The 19,655-nt window shown below is 55.7% G+C and overlaps 8 protein-coding genes across 8 annotated transcripts; 2 read left to right on the forward strand and 6 right to left on the reverse strand.

The window, feature by feature from the left end:
* Positions 1-61: 61 nt before the first annotated feature.
* DICSQDRAFT_61026 (uncharacterized protein) lies at positions 62-2,117 on the reverse strand (the record flags this gene model as incomplete). The annotated part of the gene is made up of 4 exons (XM_007366063.1): positions 62-537; positions 635-863; positions 962-1,426; positions 1,485-2,117. The coding sequence occupies 4 exons, from the start codon at positions 2,115-2,117 to the stop codon at positions 62-64; spliced, it is 1,803 nt and encodes a 600-aa protein (XP_007366125.1).
* A 964-nt stretch (positions 2,118-3,081) lies between these two features.
* On the reverse strand, positions 3,082-3,727 carry DICSQDRAFT_60763 (uncharacterized protein; the record flags this gene model as incomplete). The annotated part of the gene is made up of 2 exons (XM_007366064.1): positions 3,082-3,543; positions 3,620-3,727. Coding segments are annotated over 2 exons (570 nt in total), but the record flags the coding sequence as incomplete, so codon positions are not given.
* A 627-nt stretch (positions 3,728-4,354) lies between these two features.
* On the reverse strand, positions 4,355-5,718 carry DICSQDRAFT_60738 (uncharacterized protein; the record flags this gene model as incomplete). Its single annotated transcript, XM_007366065.1, has 6 exons — positions 4,355-4,798; positions 4,850-5,032; positions 5,065-5,187; positions 5,246-5,391; positions 5,444-5,552; positions 5,605-5,718. The coding sequence occupies 6 exons, from the start codon at positions 5,716-5,718 to the stop codon at positions 4,355-4,357; spliced, it is 1,119 nt and encodes a 372-aa protein (XP_007366127.1).
* A 1,025-nt stretch (positions 5,719-6,743) lies between these two features.
* Positions 6,744-7,049, reverse strand: DICSQDRAFT_61140 (uncharacterized protein; the record flags this gene model as incomplete). Its single annotated transcript, XM_007366066.1, has 1 exon — positions 6,744-7,049. One exon carries the CDS (start codon positions 7,047-7,049, stop codon positions 6,744-6,746), a length of 306 nt encoding a protein of 101 aa, XP_007366128.1.
* Positions 7,050-7,160: 111 nt separating this feature from the next.
* Positions 7,161-13,348, reverse strand: DICSQDRAFT_155373 (P-loop containing nucleoside triphosphate hydrolase protein). The gene is made up of 13 exons (XM_007366067.1): positions 13,142-13,348; positions 13,030-13,089; positions 12,873-12,971; positions 12,655-12,821; positions 12,441-12,599; positions 11,388-12,392; positions 10,613-11,330; positions 10,398-10,559; positions 10,204-10,345; positions 10,051-10,140; positions 9,389-10,001; positions 8,878-9,329; positions 7,161-8,819 (listed from the first exon to the last, which is right to left on the reverse strand). The coding sequence occupies exons 1-13, from the start codon at positions 13,329-13,331 to the stop codon at positions 7,355-7,357; spliced, it is 5,322 nt and encodes a 1,773-aa protein (XP_007366129.1). The 5' UTR covers positions 13,332-13,348; the 3' UTR covers positions 7,161-7,354.
* Positions 13,349-13,640: 292 nt separating this feature from the next.
* On the forward strand, positions 13,641-15,210 carry DICSQDRAFT_60820 (mitochondrial distribution and morphology protein 10; the record flags this gene model as incomplete). The annotated part of the gene is made up of 5 exons (XM_007366068.1): positions 13,641-13,737; positions 13,792-14,061; positions 14,117-14,566; positions 14,623-15,008; positions 15,079-15,210. 5 exons carry the CDS (start codon positions 13,641-13,643, stop codon positions 15,208-15,210), a joined length of 1,335 nt encoding a protein of 444 aa, XP_007366130.1.
* A 442-nt stretch (positions 15,211-15,652) lies between these two features.
* On the reverse strand, positions 15,653-17,452 carry DICSQDRAFT_127289 (uncharacterized protein; the record flags this gene model as incomplete). The annotated part of the gene is made up of 3 exons (XM_007366069.1): positions 15,653-15,801; positions 15,859-17,202; positions 17,320-17,452. 3 exons carry the CDS (start codon positions 17,450-17,452, stop codon positions 15,653-15,655), a joined length of 1,626 nt encoding a protein of 541 aa, XP_007366131.1.
* Positions 17,453-17,832: 380 nt separating this feature from the next.
* On the forward strand, positions 17,833-18,295 carry DICSQDRAFT_106497 (like-Sm ribonucleo protein; the record flags this gene model as incomplete). Its single annotated transcript, XM_007366070.1, has 3 exons — positions 17,833-17,865; positions 17,930-18,076; positions 18,139-18,295. The coding sequence occupies 3 exons, from the start codon at positions 17,833-17,835 to the stop codon at positions 18,190-18,192; spliced, it is 234 nt and encodes a 77-aa protein (XP_007366132.1). The 3' UTR covers positions 18,193-18,295.
* Between the last annotated feature and the right edge of the window lie 1,360 nt (positions 18,296-19,655).

Genomic DNA, 19,655 nt, shown 5'->3' on the forward strand with positions numbered 1-19,655 from the left:
CGTATTATTGTCTAGTAATACCAATAAAATAGTGTGAGCCTTAGATTTGTCGCTGCACTCTTCATAGTCGTATATCGCCGTCCGGATCGGAGCGACGAATATAGGTCATAGTTCTTGCATTCCCCTGTGTTTGTTGCTGAAGTACAACAAGACGCCGTCTTGCAACGCGGCATCCACGCCGCTTGCTTCCGTACCTGCTGATGTGGGCAGCCTCTCGATGTCCTCCGGAAGGCCGAACGTGCCCACCAGCAGGCCAAAATCTTTCACGCCCTGTATGAGCGAGGGCACTCGAGCCTATGTTATCGTTAGCAAAGGAACGACTCATACTAGCTTGGCGTTTCTCAGCCAGTCCAACAAAATCACACACCAGCAACCCGGCGTCCAGCAGGACACCCAACAAGTTGTTCATTTTAGCAAACTCCACAGCAGCATCCAGACTCCAAAGCCGATGGTCGTGCGCGTCGTCCGTGCTGAGTGCGGTAGCGCTGGGTGTCGCGCGGCTCGCGTCCCCACACTGGGAGGCGAGGAACACAGGATCTGCGATGCCGAACGCGGTTAGCGCGACGCTCTCAACCATAGTCTAACTGACGCGCGCACGCGCGCGTGCGAGCCGCAAGCGGCTGCGGTGACGTACAATTGGGCTGCTTCCAGTTCAGAGCCGCGCACAGATCCGGAGCAAAGGACGTAAACACCACCGGCCGGCGACCCATCTGCCCCTCTAGCGCCGACATGTCGTAAACGGTGCGTAACACGGAGTTGACCGTGTCGTTGAGGTCTAGTTGGTTTCGCAGCGAAAAGCGCCTTCGGACCTGGATGGGCGGGTACGCGATCTCCACGCAAATGCCGAACATTGCGGGGACAAGCTGTAGGGGCGGCAGGGAGGCGAGTGAGCGGTTGAAGAAGCGGTGTGTGAGCTGAGACTGCATTGCTTGGCAGGGAACATCGACTTCGTGAGACGTACCCGCAGTAACTCCTGCAATGTTATCATTGAGGAAGATATCCACTTAGCCCAAAGGGAAGGTGGCGACGATGAATCGGGCGCTGGAGCCCCGCGGCCCAGTCGGGACGCCAATGCCTTGAACTGCGACAGCGTTATATCCGCGACGCCCAACTCGTAGTTCGCGTCCGGTAACCTCCATTCGGGGAATATGACAGAGTGCAGGTCCCGAGTGACCTGGACGGTTACGTAGATATAGCTTCCGGTAACCGATGAATGCGTTAGCGAGTGCCCGGAGGCCTGCGCGAGCGTCGGGTTCGACGGCGACGTCTGTGCGGACCCGAGGGCCCTTCCATGTTGTGGGGGCCGAGGAGACAGAAGTTTGGCGCTGCTTGCCCCTGGGACAGGCATCGCTAGCGACTTCCAGTACGTCTCCACAGCCCCTCCGATCTCGAGTTTGACGCCGCTGAACGGCGTGATGATGTTAACCTCAAACGACACCTTGGCGGCCAGCAGGCATCAACTCTCGGAACTACTCCACGCATACAACGGGACACACCTCTCCAATGACATGCAAGCGGGGATCCAAGATGGGAAGTGTAAAGGGCTGGCTATTTTGGATGTTCTGGAACAGGTGCGGAAGGGCTGTAGCGCGGCCTATCGTCTTGGTGCCGAAGTTTGGGTATAGCGAGAACTCCAGCGAGAGGGCGCTCGGCGACGGGACCTGGAACGAGAAGACGATCTTCTGGTCGCGGATTGGGAGCGACACGCTGTACGGCGCGGACGTAGTGACAGGCGCAGCGGTCATGACAAGCTTCAGAAGAGGCGAGGCGTGCAGGTGCCGGTCATCGTACTGGGGTCCTGCCAGGGGGTGTCGCAGCCGCACAGCAGGCCCATCCGCGCTGGGATCCTGGTAATGCGATGACAGGTGACCAATGGTAACCTGCACGAGGCTTGCCTTGTCCAGGTAGTTGTGTCCGTAGACGCGGTAGGGCATCATGGGTGGGGGGAGATAGAGCGAAGGGATCGCGTCTATGTCAGACTCCGTGCCCGTCGATCTTTGTGTATCGGTAAGGCGTGACTCTTGGGCCTTCGGAACCTGAGCAGCGTGGGCCTGAGCAGCCGCCTGGACGAGCAGCGCAACGCAGGCCCTGTGACCGTACCACGCGGCATAGTACATGGGCGAGTTCCCGGCTTCGTCGGTGATATCGATGCGGCTCCCAACTTCAAGGAGGACTGCCAAACAGGAGTCGCGACCAAACCTTGCGGCATGAAAGAGTGGTGTCCATTCGTTGTATTTGTCGGGAACGTCCCATCCCTCTTTGCTTGCAAGAATGCGGCATACGTCCGCGTGTCCCTCTTGCGCTGCGAGGTGGATCGGGTATTCTCCATTCGTATTCTGGCAACTCGGAGCACCGTACTGCAGAAGGAGCTCAACAACATCCAGATGCCCGGAACGCGCAGCGAGCGTGAGTGGCATCAAGTCACTGTTGGAGCCATAGTCCTGTACAGAGACCCTTCCGCTCTCGAGAAGGGCTCGGACGCAGATGACGCAGCCTTTCAGGGTGGCGTATATCAGAGGCGTGCAATTGTCAAGATCGACGACGTCAGAGGGAAGTCCGACTTGGATGAGCTTCTGGCATACGACGCCATGTCCGTGCATCGCGGCATAGTGAAGCGCGGAGCGGCCGTAAGCGTCCGTCTTGTCCTTTTGGACACCTCCAGCAAGACAGAGATCCACGAGGCGGAGTAGACCCGCGATAGCGGCTTCATGCAGGCATGTGCGGCCGTTGATGTCGTCTACGAACGTGTAGTCGAACGGACCGGCTGTCGATGAGAGGATCAAGTCGGCTAGCTCCTGAGGTGCGTCGATGACCGCTTTCCAAAGGATGCGGGTGACATGATTACGTGCTTCGCGGGACTGCACGAGGGAGTCTGAGTAGCGTACGAGGTCCGCAACAACAGTCCTGTCGCCGTCAGTGACTGCCTTGCGGAGGTTACTCTCGAGGTCATAGAAGGGCGCCATTTGCACACTGCGGTCGATGTTCAGCTGATGGCTCAGGATGACATCCTCCGCCACGGTGAGCTCGTTTCCGAGACCGATGGACAGATCGGTGAGATCGAGCAGACAAGCAGCGACTGTGTCAGCCAACTCGGAGATCAGCTGCACGAACTTGATTAGTAGAGCAGAAGCGAAGGTCGTTATATATGCATACATACCTGTCGGTTGAATACCGGCTGCACCTCGACCTGACGCGCAAGATATAGCTCCTTGGTGGTCGATCGCGAACGCTTGTCCCACTTCTTGAGGATTTTCCGAAACCCCATAGCGTTGATCTCAACGAATTGCTGAAGAGGGAAAAGGCGAGAGACATGTATAAAATTGAGCATAGCGTGGCACAGGCGCGACCATCTACCTGCAGTTTCCCGATGTCCCGCTCCAGCAACCTGAAACCCTCCTCCACCGCGCTCCACTCGACGTGGTTCTTTGTCGCGTCGTCGCTAGCGTCGGGAAGAACGTGCATAGCCGCAGCCCGCCGCTTGGAGAGCAGCGTCTCGAGCCGCAGCTTAAGTTCAGCCTCCTTCTCGAGATAGAACGCGTTGATCTGCACCCCAAGAATCCGCCATATGCGGGAGTCATTAAAGGACGCGTGCCGGGAGTGATTGGACGGATATGCGCACCTTCTCTAGCTCTCGCTCTAGCTTGAAGAAGAATGCGGCCCTGTGGGCTTGAAAGCTCGAGCCCCAATCATGATCCTGCCCCAGGGGCGCATATAATGGTGGCTCTTCCCATTGAGAGACTAAACGCTCAGCTCCGAGTGCTGTCTGGGGAAGGGAGGCGGAAGATAGGATGTCACCCGCGCGGATAGTGTCCTGAGGCGCAAGAGCGGCAGCCTCAGCAGGCGGGCGATTCGCCGCAAGGGAAGAGATGATCTTCTTCAAGGCCTTATAGTCCAAGTAATATGCAGACCATCCAGGCACTTGCTCGGCCTGGATTTGTTTGCCGAACTGCAGAGAGCGCGAGGTATTCAGCACGAGACTTTAAGGAGAGAGGCGGGGGTTATAGAACCTTCATGGCTGGAGGGATTACTCGCGCAGGGGGCTGCGCAGGCTGCTCGCAGGTTTATCGAATGAAAGCAGGCGCAGGAGGCGGGCTCTTACTCGAGTGCAGGGAAAGTAGCGGCCCCATTGGCCCAAAAGTCGAAGGGGAAGGGTTTACTCGCACATCGACATGTCCTGCATATTCCGACCCACGTGCACGCAGGGAAGCCAGATCCGGATCTCGGTTATCTACCCGACCGCCGGATCGCCTCCGGACGCTCGGGAAGCGCTACGAACGTGCGTCCCATCCTTGAGATCATATTGGAAGCCGTCCCCAGCCCACCGTCAACAGGAACAGCCATACGCTACTACTGATCACACGAGGATCTTCCTCAGCTGCCACATACGTGTCCGCACAAGCGTCACAGGACACCGTCCGTCCTTCTCCACCCAGTCGTGTGCGCACCGATAGCAGAAGACATAACCAGACGGGAACGCGGTCGCATTCGCGATCTGTTTCCGGCACAACGGGCACATCCCATACTCAACGTCATCCACTCTAATTCCTTGTGGATGTGGGGGATGCAGGCGCGGCGGCGGCACGACCGGTCCGAGCGGGGACGTCGACAACGACCGTGCTGGTGACGACGGCGAGTACCACCACTCCAGGAACTTGATGAAGAATATGGCTGTGGGTAAGAGCACCTTAAGCGAGTCAAGCAACAGTCGCGGCGACCTCCGCAGCACTCGTGTGAGGGACTCTAGTACGCCCCGTGGTTTGGGGGCGGGAGGTGTCCGGACTGCAACCTGCGCCGCGCGCTGAACGCGTTGTCAGATACGCTCCTGTACTCTATCGACCATGAGACTCACCAGGTCCTCTGCGCTCACCCGACGCAAATCCACTCCCACCCAAGATAACCATGGTCGGTAATACGGGGTCCGCTCGAAAAGATACGCGATGTTGTAGACCAATAACCAGACCTCGAAGGAAGTGTTCAACCAAGGGTACGCGGCTTTGTACGCTCGCTTCAAACGCCCCTTCCATGTCTGCTCCTGATCAGACGACCCTCCAACACAGTGTCAACCTGAGTCGCACGCACCTCATCTACTGGGATGGGTCGCGTGTCCTCAATGAGGTCCGTCTGGAGGCCGCCCCCCAGCTCTTCGTAGTAGTCCTGCGCTTTCGCACGCACATAGGGAAGTCCTACCTGCAACTGAGTGTCCAGCCCCTGCATCACCAACGTGCATCGGAACTAGGCGACGCACCAGGAATAGTAGAGACCGCCATATGTCTCGGTCCCGTAGCTTCTCCTCTGGAAAAACGCCGCCGACTGCGCTCCTCGCACGCTCGGTCTTGAACAGTGGCACCCGCCTTCTCTTCAGACCGTAGAAGTTTTCCGCAAATGATGCGCCTGCATGCCTCCGTTTAGAGATCTCCAGGTGCACCAACGCGTCGTTACTCACCGTGAGCGCGGAGGTAGTGCCTCTCGACGAAGAACATGAGTAGCGCGTAGAACTCCTCATGCTTGTTCACTATTCGCAGTAAGTAGCGAGGATACGATTGCGCGAAGACCTGTGCATCCTGAGCACCCCATTGGACATTGGACGGAGCGATATCCGCTCACCGAGAGCACATACTTGAGTGCGGGCTGTAGGAGGTCTCTCAACTGCTCCTGCGCGACGAGTTCGAATAGCGTCGGCTTCAGCGGATCATCACCCGCGTCGTTGAAGAACTCCATGACAGCGAGTCGGGACTGGCAGGTCGCGTTTTGGAGCCAAGACGTACGCGGCTGTGGTCAAGTGGATTGACGAGCAGCGCGCCAGTCTAACTCCGAGTAATAGGGAGTGAGCGCCCCACGTGGCAATCACAATCATATGCCTCTCGGCTTGTGTGCTCTCCCTCACATCGTACTTCGAACATAAACAGTCACTTTCTCATGCTGGACTGCAGGTCTATGTACTGGAGCACTCAACACTAATAGCCTCAGGCGACACTGTCAGAAATCATCCCACAAGAAATTCGTCCATCTTCTACCATCGTCGCCGACCTGTACGGACTCCCCCCACGTCCAAACCACACCCTCCTCCTCATCGTTCTCGGCTCTTCTACCCGTTAACCGCGAGAGACGCAGAGACTTGGTCTCAAGGAGGTCTTTCTCTTTTGACTCGTCATCCTGCACGTCGCCCGACTCGTTCTCTTGATCTATCAGCGCAATTTGAGTAGCAGCGTCCACTTCAACGTTGTCTCACTGACCGTCAGGAAACTCTACTCTCCACTCGAAGTACCGCTCCAGGAGCACAGACAGCGTTCCGCGACGCGGCTCGTTCTCACCTGTATCGCCGAATGATAGCAGTGGAAGGATGGGCAGCCTGAGTTGGCTCAAGCCGGAGTCGAAGAGCACCAGTTTGGAGATGGTTGGGCTGCGATGAATGGACCGCCGTCGTCGTCAATTTGGGGCGTCTCTAGGAGAAGGCCGCGGAGACTTGCCTCTTAGGCGACCACGACGCCGTGAGTGCCAATGCGGAAGATACCGCGGACAGATATGCAGAGACGCTGCTCATTATTAGGATTCGAACGGTGGTCAGCTCGGGTTGGGCTTACGTTGCCTGGGTTGCTTGGGCCGTGAAGTACGCAGATAGCTCATGGAGGACAAGCAAAGTCGGCGCGACTGCGAGTGTAGTCTTCCGATGATGCACTGTATCATCGTACTCGTGCAGCATAGACAGCGTTAGCCGCAGATGTGCGAGCGTAGGCGGGTAGCTGTCATATACTGATCAGACCATACACCAACTCGAAACCAAGGACGACAAACAAGATTTCAGTGCGTAGTGCGGCGGCAGAAGTACGTCCGATACCGCCATGAACTTCGATCCACTGGTCCTTGAGCTCTACCAGGGCATTTGTGAAGGGTTCGCGCTGAGGCGTGAGGCAGATTGCTCTGGCCCCAGGAGTCCCGGAGCAGTGTGACAGCAGGAGGTGAACGGGGGCGGACGCGTGATACGTCCCTCTGACGAGCAAAGTTTGGAACTCAGGCAGCTGCGGACATGGCGGAGGGAAGAAGGAGATCATCCGAGGCTCATAGCCTCAAGTTGGTAGCATGCGGTTGAATGGCAGAAGAAAGCAAGAAGCAGCAGCCATAGCGGCTCCAGATCCGCATAGCCACAATTCAGTTAGAAGTGTCAGAATGAATAATTCTATTCGTTCGTTTAGGGATATCGACAGAGGTATGCGATGCGAGAACACGAACAACTGGCTAGGAGAGCAACATGGTATGCATGTATGGAAGTGAAGACAAGCAATGGAGAGCAAATCGAAAAGAAGCTGGTAGTTTTTTCTACGAAACGGATGTATGCATCTCGGAGAGACGGGTGCATTCAAGCCCACGTCTTACGGAACTTCTCGTCGAACTCCGCCGTCACCGCACTCAAAACCTCGTAGACCCTCCAATCCCTGTCCGACACTCCAGCAGGTCGCTTGAAGTCACCGTGCTCCAAACCGTCAATGTCAGGATCTGCCTCAGCCGGGTCCATGCTCGCGAATCCGCTATCCAACTCCGAGACAGCGTCGCCTTCGCTGCTGGCACTGTCGGACGCCTTCTGCAGCAACTGGACCAAGCCGGTGCGGATAGACTTGAGCGTGAGCGAGAAATCCTGCAGGACATACCACATCTCGCCATCGCGAATACCATTCGCGGCCTTCAGAGCTGCGGTCTGCCCATGGGTATAGAAATCGAGTAGGTATGCGTTTAGCGCAAACTCTTCGTTGTCCTCTCCGGGAACTGCGGTAAACTGGCGCATAGATGGGATCGCGTATTCATTCAGGTGTAGACCCTGCCTGGATGTGTCACTAAGCTCTTTCACGGTACGGAAGCTGTCTCCGTGGCCAGATGCGGAGATGAAGGGCGAGCGAGTGACAGATGCGACTGCTGTGTCGCGGAGCTTGCGAGTGAATGGCGTGGAAGGGGCGGTCGAGGATAGAGGACAAGTCGTCTGCCCGCTGAACGGTAGTCGCAAATCACGACCGTGTTCTTCGGCATGGTGAGAGACGTAAGCGAGGGCATATCCAGTGAAGACGCGTTTTATGTGGTTCTCGTGCTCGATGAGTACCCTGCGAGCGTCCTTAGACAGCGGAGGTAGGACAACCATTGAGGGAGACTTCCTGACGATCGTCTGCAAGAACTTAGGAGAGGCATATGCCTGAGGGAGGTATCGACGGCCGAAGAGATGTGAAAGGAGGAGCATGAGATCGCGCTTCGCCGTGATAAGACTGGCCTGATTGCAAATACGATGAACGACGCCGTGCCGCAGGAGAGCCACGAGCGCGAGGTTGCTTGGCTCCGTATAGTACAGGTGGGCCGCAACGCCGAAGAGGTTGATAGGGTTGCCTCCTTCGTCCAGAAGGCCAGAGCGACGGAGATAATCGATGCTGAATCGGATGTGATGGAGAATTTGCTCCCGGCCGACATCAGAGACGAAGCTGATATGAGGGAGGTGAAGAAGACTCTTGATGGCGTTCCGGGCGACTGGAGCGTCGTTGGACCCTTGCAGCAGATTGAAGAGCCGTAAGACCATAGTTGACGTGAGCGGGAAGTTGCCGCCGAGCGAAGGAAGCTTAGAGAGCACGAGTCGCTGGCATCGGTCCATAGGGAGGCCGTAGAAGACGACCTTGCCGAGAAGATCAAATCCTCTCCGACCAGCACGGCCGGCACACTGACGATACATGAGGGCAGTAAGAAAGGGAGAATCGCCGCAGAACACGGAAGTCTTCGTCGGAGCGTTGATACCGAGAGCGAGCGTGCCTGTCGCGATCACCACTCGAAGGTATCCTGCGCGATACAAACTATGAAGATACAGAGTTTCAGGCCTCCTCCCCAAAGGCTACAAGGATTTGGGCTCACCTCTCGACGAGAGTACGGTAATGCTTATTCATTCCGGAATGATGTACGCCTATACCCCTTTGCAGGCACTTGAGGGCCCATTCCGGAGCCGACTTCCACCTCGCTAGGCTTCGAATCTCATCGTCGAGGTCCTCCTTCGTGAACGCCGCCGACATACCCGCGAAAGAGAACTGTGGCGAGGGATCGTCTGGATTGAAGGACGCTTCCCAGCTGGCATCTGGCTGCTGCGCCTCGGGGGTAGCGTTCGCCTCCTCTTTCTTCACCTTCTTCTGCCGTTCTGCCTGGCGTTCGCGCTCCTTAGCCTTCGAAACCCAGACTTCCCATTGCCTGATCTTCCTCTTCCACTCTGGGCTCGTCTCACGCCACTTCGCCTCGGCTCCCTCGAGGACGTCGAGAATGGCCTCAGCCATCTTTTCACAGACCTTGCGGTCGAAGTTGAACAGAAGCGCGGGCTATGCAGCAACGTCAATGAATAGGCTCGTGAGGTAAGCCAGCATGCAGAAACACTAACCAGATCTCCATTGGCATGCAAGTCTGAGACAAGACCAATCAGGTTTCGGAAAAATGCGTCCGCATTCGGGACGAAACGTTGGTCGACCTTCGCGATGACGGGGTCAGATACGTGACGAATGACTTGATTCAGGACGGAATTAGGATCCTGAGGGTCTGTCGAATCGATTAATTCCGACACATGGCCTGTCAGAGCAGCCTCGTAGCGCAAGATATCCCTCTGCTTCAGCAGAATGCCTTTCGAATCAGCGAAGAACAGTGTCGGGTCCAGTGAGCCAACATCGAAGTGAAGCCTGTCTCGAACCGACTCGAGCGCGTGATACAGGGACAGGCAATCGGCTGCCTCGAGCGAGAAGTCGGGGGGAAGACGACGTGCACCGAACGACAGCATCGAGATGGGGTGAACGAAGCGCAAGCGGTAGCTCTTCCGACGATCTTGCAGACTTTGGAACTCGGCGGGCTTCTCCCCTTCCTCGAGGAGGTACGTGAACTTGCGTAAGTGTGAGTACCTATACGGATGCTGAATGAACATGTGCTTGAAACCGTGAGCCTCTTGTACGGATGCTAGCCACGCGTTGAATTTCTCCGGCTCCCCGATAGTAGCAGAAAGACCGCTGTGGAAGCATCAGAACTACTTCAGTTATACGCGACGTGCAACCTTACATTAGGGGACAAGGCGCGAGCAGGATGATTTGTTCCCAGACCGCGCCGCCTTCTTGTTGACCAATCGTATGGATTTCGTCTAGGATGATGCTGACAAGGCCAAACACTCCGTCAGTCGCTAATAATATGGCAGAGCTCATTGTGCTGTCTTACCGCTTGATCCTCGGCGTCCAGGATCTCGCCAGAGGAGGCGAGAGAAGCATAGTCGCCAGCATCTCGGGAACAGTCACCAAGATCTGGCAGTTTTGCGGGTTGTGCACGCGGTAGTCCCTGGTATGGATGGCCCAGCACGCCTCTGAGGTGGCTTTTCAGCTGGTGGTCATACAGCTCTGTCACAAAACACTCACTGCTTCCAAGGTCCTTTCTGAACCGAGCATACACTTCGGCGGCAATCTGGCTAACGAGTGCCTTGGTGGGCGCTACGTAGACGAGGATGTCATCATCCGAGGTCCTCAGGAGCTTCTCCATGGCGTAGTAAGAGATGAACGTTTTACCCGCACTGGTAGGCGCTATCGGACTGTCAGTGAGTACCTGGTCTGCCCAACTACAACAGAGGTCTCACCTGCGACGAGGACCGATTCGTTCCGATCCAGACAATCCAAAACCTTCCGTTGCCAGGCATCTGGCTTGAACGACACACGCGGGTCGCTCGAACTGTCCATGCTCCGATCCATGAACTCGCCAAAGAGCCGCAGTTGCCATACAACGGAGTCCTCTTTGATGCGCATCCACTTGTGTACGGGGTGGCCACTTTTCGATTTGACAAGCTTCACGAAGTCGAAGTGCAGCTTATGGTCCTCCGCCGATACCGTGGCTATGCTTTCGAAAGACTCGATGTAGTCATCGAAGCCGAGGGAAATGAGGCACGTAGCGAGTTTCGCGGCAGCTGTGGGAAAAAGTTCCTTGGACTCATAGAGATCCTTCACCATGCACATTATGGAGACGGTGAAGCGGTCCCGCACGAGAGCAGATTCATGGTTGGAATCCTCCAGCCAGCGGCAGAACTCGAGGTGAATGCGATAGAGGCGAGACTCGACGGAGAGCCAGCCGTCCTTGGTGCGCTTGTTTCGCATGAGATGCTCGACGGCAGTGACCTTCGACGACGTCGGCCTGTCCTCGATGGCCGCCAGCTGCTCTTGCCACCATACAACGTTGGAATCGTCCTCCTTGGCATGCTTCTTGGCCTGGTTCGCGAGTCGGATCTTGTCCGCAGAGGAGAGCGTCTCCTTCTTGCCCTTCTTACCAGCGCCGCCTCGAGTAGGCGTCGCTGGCCTCGAGTCCTATACAATCTTTCTTCTCAATGTGCGGAACTGTGATAGAAAGGCATGACCACATACATCGACCTTGAGAGAAGTACCGGGCCGAGACTTCCTCGCCGTCGCGGCGCTCGGGATGACCATCTGCTGAAGGGGGGTTCCCAGCGCACCCGTGAGTGTCTCCGCCTGCCATTGCAACTTCGACATGAACCTCTGCTCGCTACGTAGTTGACGCTTCTTCTGCCTCTCATCCATTGGCGCCGTGCTGTCACTGCCACCGAGGTGAGGGGGAAGGATAGCACGCTTGTGGTTGTGCCAGTGCTGCGTGTCGCTAAAGACGGTATTAAACTCCAGATGAGCACCAGATCCCTCATCGTCGTTGTCGTCGCTAGACAACTCCTCCGCGTCGATCTTGATCGTGCCCAGTTCCTCGTCAAACAGGGGGTGATGGAATGGCAAGAGGCTTAGGGGAGGCGAGTCTGTCTCTCCGGCATCTGGAACGCCGGTCGAGGCAGGAAATTGGCGACGGAGGGCGCCATAGTCGGGAGAAGGGAGTTGATGAGTCGTCCACAACTTGTCCAGAACATCCGCCAGATCCGACCCAATAAGCGTCTGAAGCGGAGTGGTATCGTCTCTGAGGATGGAGTTCAAAAGAACAGAGAAGATGCGTCCATCCAAGTCCGACACGGAGGCAATGTCCTCGAGAGCAAGGAAGACTTTAGGAAGGAAATCACGCGTTAGGAGGCCGACGAGTTTGCTTGGCAAGAAGACGCGAGGCCTTGCTCGCTCTCGTAAATCGAGGTGAGGAAGGAAGAGCATGTGTGCAACGAAGACCTGGAGGAGTGCAGAGAAATGTTCCTGTCGCAGGTCCAGGGACTGCGATACGCCCTGTAAGAGAAGCGCTGGATTGTCCGAAGCTTTTGGTATATCGCGTCGTCCAAGGGAATGAATGGGGACCTCTGGGCGGGCCCTTTTCTCGTGCGCCGCAAGGGAAGTGGAGGCGTTTTGCACGGCCAGCCAGAATTCGTTTTTGAAACGACTCTTCGGGTTGCTGTCGAGTCGTTGTTCGTAAACAAACGACATGATCTACAGAAGGGTCAGCAAATGAGGGTCGTGTAAATATATTAGACGAACCTTGGAATCGCGGTACTCTGCACCGCGCAATGTCGTAACTGACACGCCCTGGGCCAAGAGCGAGTACAAAAATACCCGTTGAAGGAGTATACGCTCGGCTGCAGCGATAGGAGAGGAATCATCTACAATACCACCATCGCTTGTCATAACAAACATGGGCTGAAAGAGCTGTCAGCATCGGACTGATACTGATCAATGGGTCGGGTGTCATCACCTTCCTTGATCGCTGATATGCTAGCCAAGCGGGGTCGGACAGATCGGCGAAAGTATGCACTGATACATTCACAGAGGCGAGATGGTTGAAGAGAATAGCGCGGGCGAGCGAGCGAGAGCTAGTAACATAGTCATCTTCCCCATACAGTAACGTTAGGAAGCGGCGCTCTATAATATGCTTGTCAGATATGGGACCAACGGGACCGACTGTAGACATACCGTGCCAGAACACAATCTCGAAAGACTCGGAACGCCTGGAGATCTCTTGTAGAATACGTTCAAGAGTGTACACCGCGTGTAGACACTGAAAGCTGATGTCTGGAGGGTCAACGGGGTAGGCAGAGCACTCCTCATGAAGAGAACACATGACACAAACCATGTTTGTGACCTAGTGCAAGCAGAGGGTCATCCAACACCATTGCAATCAAGGCCTCGCCTACGACACAGTAAGACATACGAGGCCCTAGTAGATCTACCGACCAACGTACCATCTACGACGAAGGGTTCGCTCCCCGCGTAGTCGCCGATCAGGTCCATCCATCGGCCTCGCCGATTGACTAGAGAGTACCATTGAGAGTCGATGTATTCCACCGCATCCTGCGCATTCTGTGCAGAGAGGGTTGGTTCCTCTTCGAGAGGCAATTGTACGATGGCGATATCAAAGTCGTCGAGATCCATGGTCGTGTGAGATGACAACGATGGGATCGCGGTGCTTATATGCTGGGGGTGCAGCACGTCTGGCTCACGCTGATCGTGGCCTGGAGGAAGAAATTGCGTTCCCGGGGCCGAGACATGGATAGCTTGCGGAAGTCTTTCGAATAAGTGCTGCGGTAATTGCCGGGCCGTCGAACAACGCATATGTCATAGCCTTCTAGGCGCCCATACTCTTGCTCATCCGTCGATGAATGAGCGCTCAATAGGTCTCGATCGCCCAAACCGCAGCTCTGAGTCGCTGGCCGACTGCTGTCTCAGCAAGCAGTCGCCACGATGCATCCATTCGCATCCTATGTTCTCCGCAGCTACTACAAAGAAACTGGCTGGAACGAGGACAACCTTTATGCCAACCTCACGCGGTCTTCCAATGGTGAGTAACTGTCTCCTCAACCGCGGGGAGGACACCGTCCGGACGCCTGAACAGCTCTTCTCGATTTTAGCGTTCCCCGTGGGTTGCACTTTGGTATATCCAAGTCTCCAAATCCTCTCTTTAAGACGACATATTCGATGAATGCCCTTCCATCCCTCAATGGATCCGTCGGGTACATCTTCACCAGCTGCAACCTCAACGTCAAGGGCTCTGGTGATGTTCGCTTCAAGGACATGGTCGACAGGTTCAAGGTATTCGACCGCCCAAGAAGACCCGAGGGAAAAGAGGAAGAATGGCTGGCGGGTGAACGTGCTGACACTCGCGGTGCGTGCAAGGTTCAGTGCCTACAGATGCCACACAGTCTAATATATGACTCTAGACTACTTACTATATGGTCGCATCTACATTCCCACTGGACGGCTGGATGCTCTCTATTCTACTCGACTTGCTCCCACTCTGCAAGGAATGGTGGCCGCCATATCCGATCCTCGTACACCCCTCTATTCCGAGATGTCCAGATCCCATGCACCTGCCAGCAATATCATGTTTAGCCTACAGCATGATACAGGCAAGGTGTGTACCGAGTATACTTGGAGCGCGGAAGATGGCATGTGGGGCATACGATCCTTGTACAACTTTGGTAGGGTGGGCACGCCGGCCGAGGCCTCTCCCGAGGAGGGCGAGAAGGCAGGTAACGCCTCTCCTGCTCGCCAGAATGGTGTCAAAGTAAAGCGGGTAGATGAAGAGGATGCGATGGAGGGCGGTCTGAAGGGGCGCGTATCTGTGGGCGGGGAATTCTACTTCAGCGCGAAGGAGAAGAGCGCGGGAGGTGAGCTCAACCATCCTTCGACACCCCACCGAAAACCCTCTAACGCCTCCGTAAAGTGTCCACCGGCATCCGCTTCACTACTCTTCCCGACGCAACTCCTCCCTCCTTCCAGGTTCCCACAACATCATCCGCAGGGTCCTCGGCCGCACGGTGGCCACCATCGCAGCCGCCAACCACAATAACCGCCCTGTTTAACCCTATGCTTGGTCACATCTCCGGTGCATACGCAGCGCGCGTGTCGCGTGACCTTTCCTTGGCCTCGCGCTTCGAGTTCAATGTCTACAGCTACGAGAGCGAGTGGTCACTAGGCGCGGAATGGTGGCAGCGTCAAAGCAAAGCGAGGCATCCGCCGTCGGTTTCGGACGAGGCACATCCACCCTTACTTCCGGACTGGGCCGACGAGGTGCAGGGCGTGGTTAAGGCAAAGGTCTCCACAACGACTGTACGTCACTATCTAGGTTTACCATTTCATGCATCATGCTCGTTCTGACACGACCGATAATGACTATCAGGATGTGTCATTACTGTGGGAAGGACGCCTACGAAACGTACTCGTCAGCCTCGGTGTGGTCTCTAACCTCTCCAGCCGATCCAAACCTATCAAGTCAATAGGTCTCGAGCTATCATACTTCAGCTCCGGATAGCGGGTGACGACGATAAAAAGACTTGATGGTATTGGACCCATACTAGGCCGCATAGCCCATTCATAACCATTATATTGATCCCATTCGCGAGATGCATCCAGACGTCATAGTACAAGCACACTATCACCTCCTGAAAGATTCACCGTGGAGAGATTAGTCCGACAAGCAAAGCAGTATCATAAACAAAATCAGTCTCGGTCACAGAGGCGGCGGAATGCAGAGCGAGTCACAGGGAAACACATTGGAGAGATAGATTGGAGTTGGGTTGTATGGAAAGTGAACCTGCTTTCACGCTGAGCGCAGAGCTGGGAGGGTATAAACCAGATGAAAGATGAAGCATGGATCAAAGCAGACAGTGGTGCAAGCAAAGTAGATATACACGAACGAGGACATTCAAGCATCGCCGTTAGGGCAGGGCGGATCAGGCATGGTCAACGATCACTCAGTCCTTCAACGCTGCAGCGACACTTGCGGCCTCGCGCTTCGGAGGCGTTCCTCCCAAGGCCCGAGCAAGACCAGAAAGCGCAGCGACGGTGATAACGGGGCGCGATGCATGCACAGTCCGCGAATGCGCCGTTGACGTACCAGGGCCTGTTGGTGGCGATGAGTGTGTCCGTGCATGGTTCACCCGGTCCCTTCGGGACGCACGTTCGTCCGGGTGTCCATCGAAAGCGGCGGGTGAGGCGCCGTGCGGCATCCGAAGGTCCCGTGGACGGCCGATGGTATGCGCACGACCATGACCAGGCTGGAAGGATGGCGTAGAGTGGGTGGTGATATAACTAGGAGCGGAGTGTACGGGAGCAGGCTTCGATGCGGGGACACCTTGAGGCTCGGGCGAAGGGGAGTCGCCAGAACTCTCGGGCGAGATTGAGCTGTTAGGTTTAGGAGCATGCATAGATTCTGATAATCCGCTCTTGAGCGGCACATCATAGTCGGCGGCGGGGTCTGGGGTCTGTACGGGGGCGGGCTTCCGAGGGACACGCTTCGTGAGCGCATCGATCGCTTCAATCGGCTTTGGGGGGAGGGAAGGATGAAGAGGGTGGTTTGCTTGCTTTGGTGAAGGCTGTTTGGGTGCTGTTGCTTGTTCCGCAGCGGGTTTGGGGACCGAAGCGGATTGTTCAGGGGACTTCGCATGAGCGTCTGCCTTTTTCCTTTCCGTTTGTTTCTTTAGGCCGGCTAGAGGAGCCCTGTCCACCACAAACTTGTCCGAGTGAGCCTTCAAACTGGTTGGGCCACGAGGCGTGTTATTTCCAACTTCGCCACTGGTTAAAGGCTGGGCAGGTGCAGGCGCCTTCTCGGCGGTGGGGGCAGCTGACACGGCGAGAGGGGTCCCCACTTCGACGCTAGGCAGAGGTCTCAACGCGTCGGCTAGCATGGGAGAGAGTAAGTCAGGCTTCTCGGGCTGCTCTGGTATAGAACTGCTCGTGCTCTTGTCCGTTACGCTCTTGACACCCCAATCGTCCAAGTCAGGCAGGCTGTCATCGTCCTCTCCGGCCCAGTCGATGTGGCTACCTGGCGTGTTTGGCCTTTCCATTGCCACGGCCCGCACACGCTCGACAAGAGCGTTGATGTCGTGCTTGATATCGAACGATGGCGTTTCGGGAGGGACAGGTGCAAGATGCGGGGGGAGGTCCTTGGTGATTGTGGGCGATTTCTCGGCACGCAAATGGCTCGTGCTAGACTCCGTAGAGAGTGACTTCTTTGACGAGGAGTTAGACATGCTGCGGTTCTGCGAGCGTTTTCGGCGAGAGCGAATCGGAGTCGTTGCAGATATAGGTGAATTAGATGCTGCGATCGGTGGAGGCTCGACCACGATTGGAGGTACTACTTTGCGCGGAGGCTTTGCTTCAGAGGTCTTTCGCGGGCGAGGGTGAGTGTCCTTCGACTGGCTTGATGCTTTCGACAGTGCAGGAGAGGGGGTTCCACTTGGGGGAGCAGGAGTGCTGGACGCAGCCGGTGCAAGGGGAGGGGCATTCTGGGATGTATCTTTGGCTGGAACGCCGTTGGATTTCGGACCTCTGCCATCCAAACGAGGAGTCGGACCTGCCGCTCTGCTTCCTCCGCGCCCTCCTCCGCGCCCGCCACGCCCTCCACCCCTAGCCGGCCTACCTCGGCTCGCGCCGCGGAAGGCGGGGCCTGATTCGCCGTTCCGACCCCATCCCTGCCTGCTAGGAGGCTGGTTGGCCCACATCGACGAGTTTACCCCCCCGGACGGCGTAGATGGGGACGCAGCAGAAGCCATGAGGATACAGGCCTAGTCTGTAATACAATTTACGACATGCAGAAATGTCGATCCACTCCTTTTAACGACGTCTGTTCGCGACTGAAGGAAATTGACGCACGGATGTTATGGTTAGCTGGTGATACAAGGTCTTGGAGAGTAGATGTGCTGGAGGAAATCGTGAAATATCGTGCCAAGATATGAGAAGATATACAGGAGGCGTGAGGGGCGTAATGGGGAGAGGAGGGTCGTGTTGACCTGGAAGACCTGGCGAGGAAGCTGGTTCCGGCGACAGCTCGCGTACCGCATGCGATTGTTCCCACGTGGCCCGTGTTTGGGTGCGATTTGCGATCTCCTCGTCCTCTCCTCGTCCTCGCCCGTCCTCCAGACCGTCCGCCGCCATGTCCAAAGCCTCTCAACCCGAGCTCAAAAAGGTGTTTCCGCAGTAGTCGCTTGTATGCATGTGTGCAGCCGCTAATTCCTCGACGCGTTGCACAGTTCATGGACAAGAAGCTCTTTGTTCATCTCCAAGGTGGTCGTAAAGTCAGCGGGACGCTGCGCGGATACGACTTGTTCTTGAACCTCGTTATCGATGATGCGCTGGAGGAGACCAACCCCGCACAAAAGCACCCAATTGGTACCGTTGTACGTCTACTTGCATCAACCGGTGTAGCGGTGATCCTTGTTCTCATGCCTCTTCCCGACAGGTCATTCGCGGCAACAGCGTGACTTCCATGGAGACTCTGGAAGCAATCCGGTGACCCGACCCTCGGTATGTAGGGCCTCGGACATGTTTTGTATCATATCTGTATTGCTACCCTCTCCTCCTTGTGCCCATTCATCCATGGAATACCAACCGTCGCGTTCATGTGGGATGCTATCTATCCAAGTCTTGGTGCGTTACTCAAGAGGAGTGCGACAAAATACGCAAGGGGAACGTGTTGTCTATCTGCGTGCACTTCAGGATCCACGCTGCCTCGAATGCAAGACCAGATTGAGATATACTATCCCTCAAGGGGTTTTGCAAAATCTGCGAGTTTTGCAAAACCCCAAGCTCTCCCTCCCCTCCTCATGCATCGCTCTGATATCCCAAACACATATTACTACACCCTTTTCGATATCATCTGGCAACTTTTCGGAGCCAAATGAGCTGCAGGACGCCTTTGCGAGCAGGAGACATTTAGTTACACCTCTAAGCGAGTTGACGCCGAACTTGATATACAGATCTCTCTTTGGTTCTCACTGTGAAAGCTCAAATATCTTTCTGGATGAATGTCTGGGTGCATTTTTAATACAGAAATCATCCCCGATAGCTCCGAGGATGGGAAGCCGTTTCTTGCAGGCGCTTATGGGTTTTGCAAAACCCCTTTCACGTAGGTGCTCGGAACATGGCATCCCCACAGAATCTTACAAAAATTGGAGGTCATATGATAGATATCAGTCTCAGCAATGCCTGAAGTTTGTGGAATACATAGATCACTGTTGCTGAAGAGGCAGGTGCCATCATTCCTGGCGTTGCAGAACCCCTTGAGGGATAGTAAGTACCAGCTTAGGGCTGGTGGCAAAGGGCGATGCGGTCCGAACATTAATTAGTTTGATGGCAAATATGCTCTTAATTATGCTATATACTATCTATCACAAGGCGTATCTCGCCCCAGGGTTAGGGTTAGAGCAACGCAAGAACAAAAAGTAATGGCCTGCCCAGCCCGAGGGCCGAAGCAGGACAGGGAAATATTTAGACGGTGCATGAGCCGAAGCCCATACAAACCGCAAGATCCCCCTGAGGACAAGGTCGCCGTGCTATGGGAGGCTCCCACGGCCCACGAACCCAGTACGTGAAGGGGCTCGTGCCATCAAGGTAAGTATGAGTTGTTGGAGTGTCCAACGACGATATTTATTCCTCGCACAACGCGCACGGACCATTGCTGTGTTTGTCTCTCTTTGCACCCTCATCGGCAACGTCGTTACGTAGCATCTGTTGATACTTACTTACTGGAGGCTGGCTTGAACCTTCGTTGCATTGATGCAGCACGGATATAGACCCTCTATCGTACGAAGACGAACTATTGCCGTGAGAAGCCCATAATCTATATGAGTGGGAATGTGACGTAGCGCTACATGGATATAAACGTCACCAAGCGTCGGGCAGAGAACAAACTATACTGCGATATAGGCACTTGGACAGCGAGCAGGAGGGTTGCAGTTGGTATCAAGGCTGCTCAGA

The sequence above is a fragment of the Dichomitus squalens genome (assembly GCF_000275845.1).
Source record: "Dichomitus squalens LYAD-421 SS1 unplaced genomic scaffold DICSQscaffold_15, whole genome shotgun sequence".
In the NCBI taxonomy this organism is placed as follows: domain Eukaryota; kingdom Fungi; phylum Basidiomycota; class Agaricomycetes; order Polyporales; family Polyporaceae; genus Dichomitus; species Dichomitus squalens.

Coding starts and splice junctions, on each gene's coding strand:
- DICSQDRAFT_155373 (XM_007366067.1), bottom strand. CDS start 13,331: ATGGATCTCGACGACTTTGATATCGCCATCGTACAATTGCCTCTCGAA. Junction 10,346..10,397: donor CAGAAAGGACCTTGGAAGCA/GTGAGTGTTTTG, acceptor AAGCCACCTCAG/AGGCGTGCTGGGCCATCCAT. Junction 10,141..10,203: donor TGGACGCCGAGGATCAAGCG/GTAAGACAGCAC, acceptor TGGCCTTGTCAG/CATCATCCTAGACGAAATCC.